The sequence below is a fragment of the Eimeria mitis genome, genomic scaffold, assembly GCF_000499745.2.
Source record: "Eimeria mitis Houghton genomic scaffold, Emh_scaff173, whole genome shotgun sequence".
Taxonomy (NCBI): Eukaryota; Apicomplexa; class Conoidasida; order Eucoccidiorida; family Eimeriidae; genus Eimeria; species Eimeria mitis.
This window is the reverse complement of record NW_013570046.1, coordinates 25514-26595: the sequence shown is the minus strand read 5'-3', so window position 1 is coordinate 26595 and position 1082 is coordinate 25514. Positions and strand designations below refer to the sequence as shown.

At 58.5% G+C, this 1082-nt stretch overlaps 1 protein-coding gene across 1 annotated transcript in view; it reads right to left on the bottom strand.

Moving 5' to 3' along the window:
- EMH_0001940 (uncharacterized protein) overlaps positions 1 to 1082 on the bottom strand; it is a gene marked incomplete at both ends in the record, with an annotated part of 5208 nt that overhangs the window by 1607 nt on the left and 2519 nt on the right. The window contains 2 exons of the mRNA XM_013495754.1: positions 96 to 263; positions 568 to 1023. Of these exons, the coding sequence (XP_013351208.1) occupies positions 96 to 263; positions 568 to 1023 (624 nt within the window). The remainder of the gene's footprint in view (positions 1 to 95; positions 264 to 567; positions 1024 to 1082) is intronic.

Sequence of the window (1082 nt, the reverse complement as noted above, 5' to 3'; positions counted from 1 at the left end):
GCATACTGCTGCAGCAGCTGCCGAAGCCTGAGCGAGGCAACGGCTGTGCCATGGGCCTCTTGGTGATTTTGCTGCTGCTGTTGCTGCTGCCTCACGTGCTGCTGCTGCTGCTGCTGCTGCTGGTCTTCGCTAAACTCAGTGGGGCAGCCCTCAAAGTCAGGAAAGTCGCCGTAGGCTAACGCCTCCAGAGATGCCTCCGACGAGGCGGCACTCAGGCCGCTAGCCCGCCTGCTACTCCCCAGCCGTGAAGTGCTCGAAGCTTCCTAAGATGCATGCAGCACCAGCAGCACCAGCAGCAGCATAAGACGGCAGAGGCAACAAACGGGACCAGCAGCACACAGCAGCCGTAGTGGCAGACTTTCCTTCAAAGGCAACCAAAAGAACGCGCAGGGTTCACGAGATTCCAACGCAATGCATCACCACCAGCAGCACCACGAGCGAGCAGTGGCAGCACCAGTCGTTTGACAACTGAAACAAAGGAGAGCAGCGCGAGGATGCACGTGCAGCTTCACCGCAGAATGCGCAATCAGCAACAGCAGCAGTACCACCACCGCCAAAGCTTCTTACCGATTCCCGTGGCACTTGGGTTAGGCGAGTTTGTGTGGCCCTCTGTTGCATGCTGCTGCTGTCAAAGATGCCTCGCAGCACTTCTACGTACTCTCCGCTGCCCAGAAGATCTCCGCTCCTGCGCCTGCCACTACTGCTGTCTTGTTGCTGCGGCTGCTGCTGCAATTCGGCTTCTGTGTACAGTGTAAAGTCCCCTTCCCAGTCTCGTCGGGGCCACGGACCCCCACGGCCTGAACTCTGCTGTTGCGCTTCGTTTGTTTGTGCTGCAGCAGCAGAATGCTGGGGCCCGGGGTAAGACGACAGCTTATTCAAATGTATACCTGCGACCGCGTTACGGCCTTCTGCTGCTGCTGCTGCTGGGGTTTGCTGCAGGCTCCAAGCTGGCTTGCCTCCAGGGAGGAGGAGCTGCTGCTGTAGCCACTCGTAAAGGTTTGCAACGGGATGAACTGCGTAAAGCTGCGGGACAGCAAAAGCAACATCGCCACGCTTACTCATGCTGAGCAGCATCCGCAAAC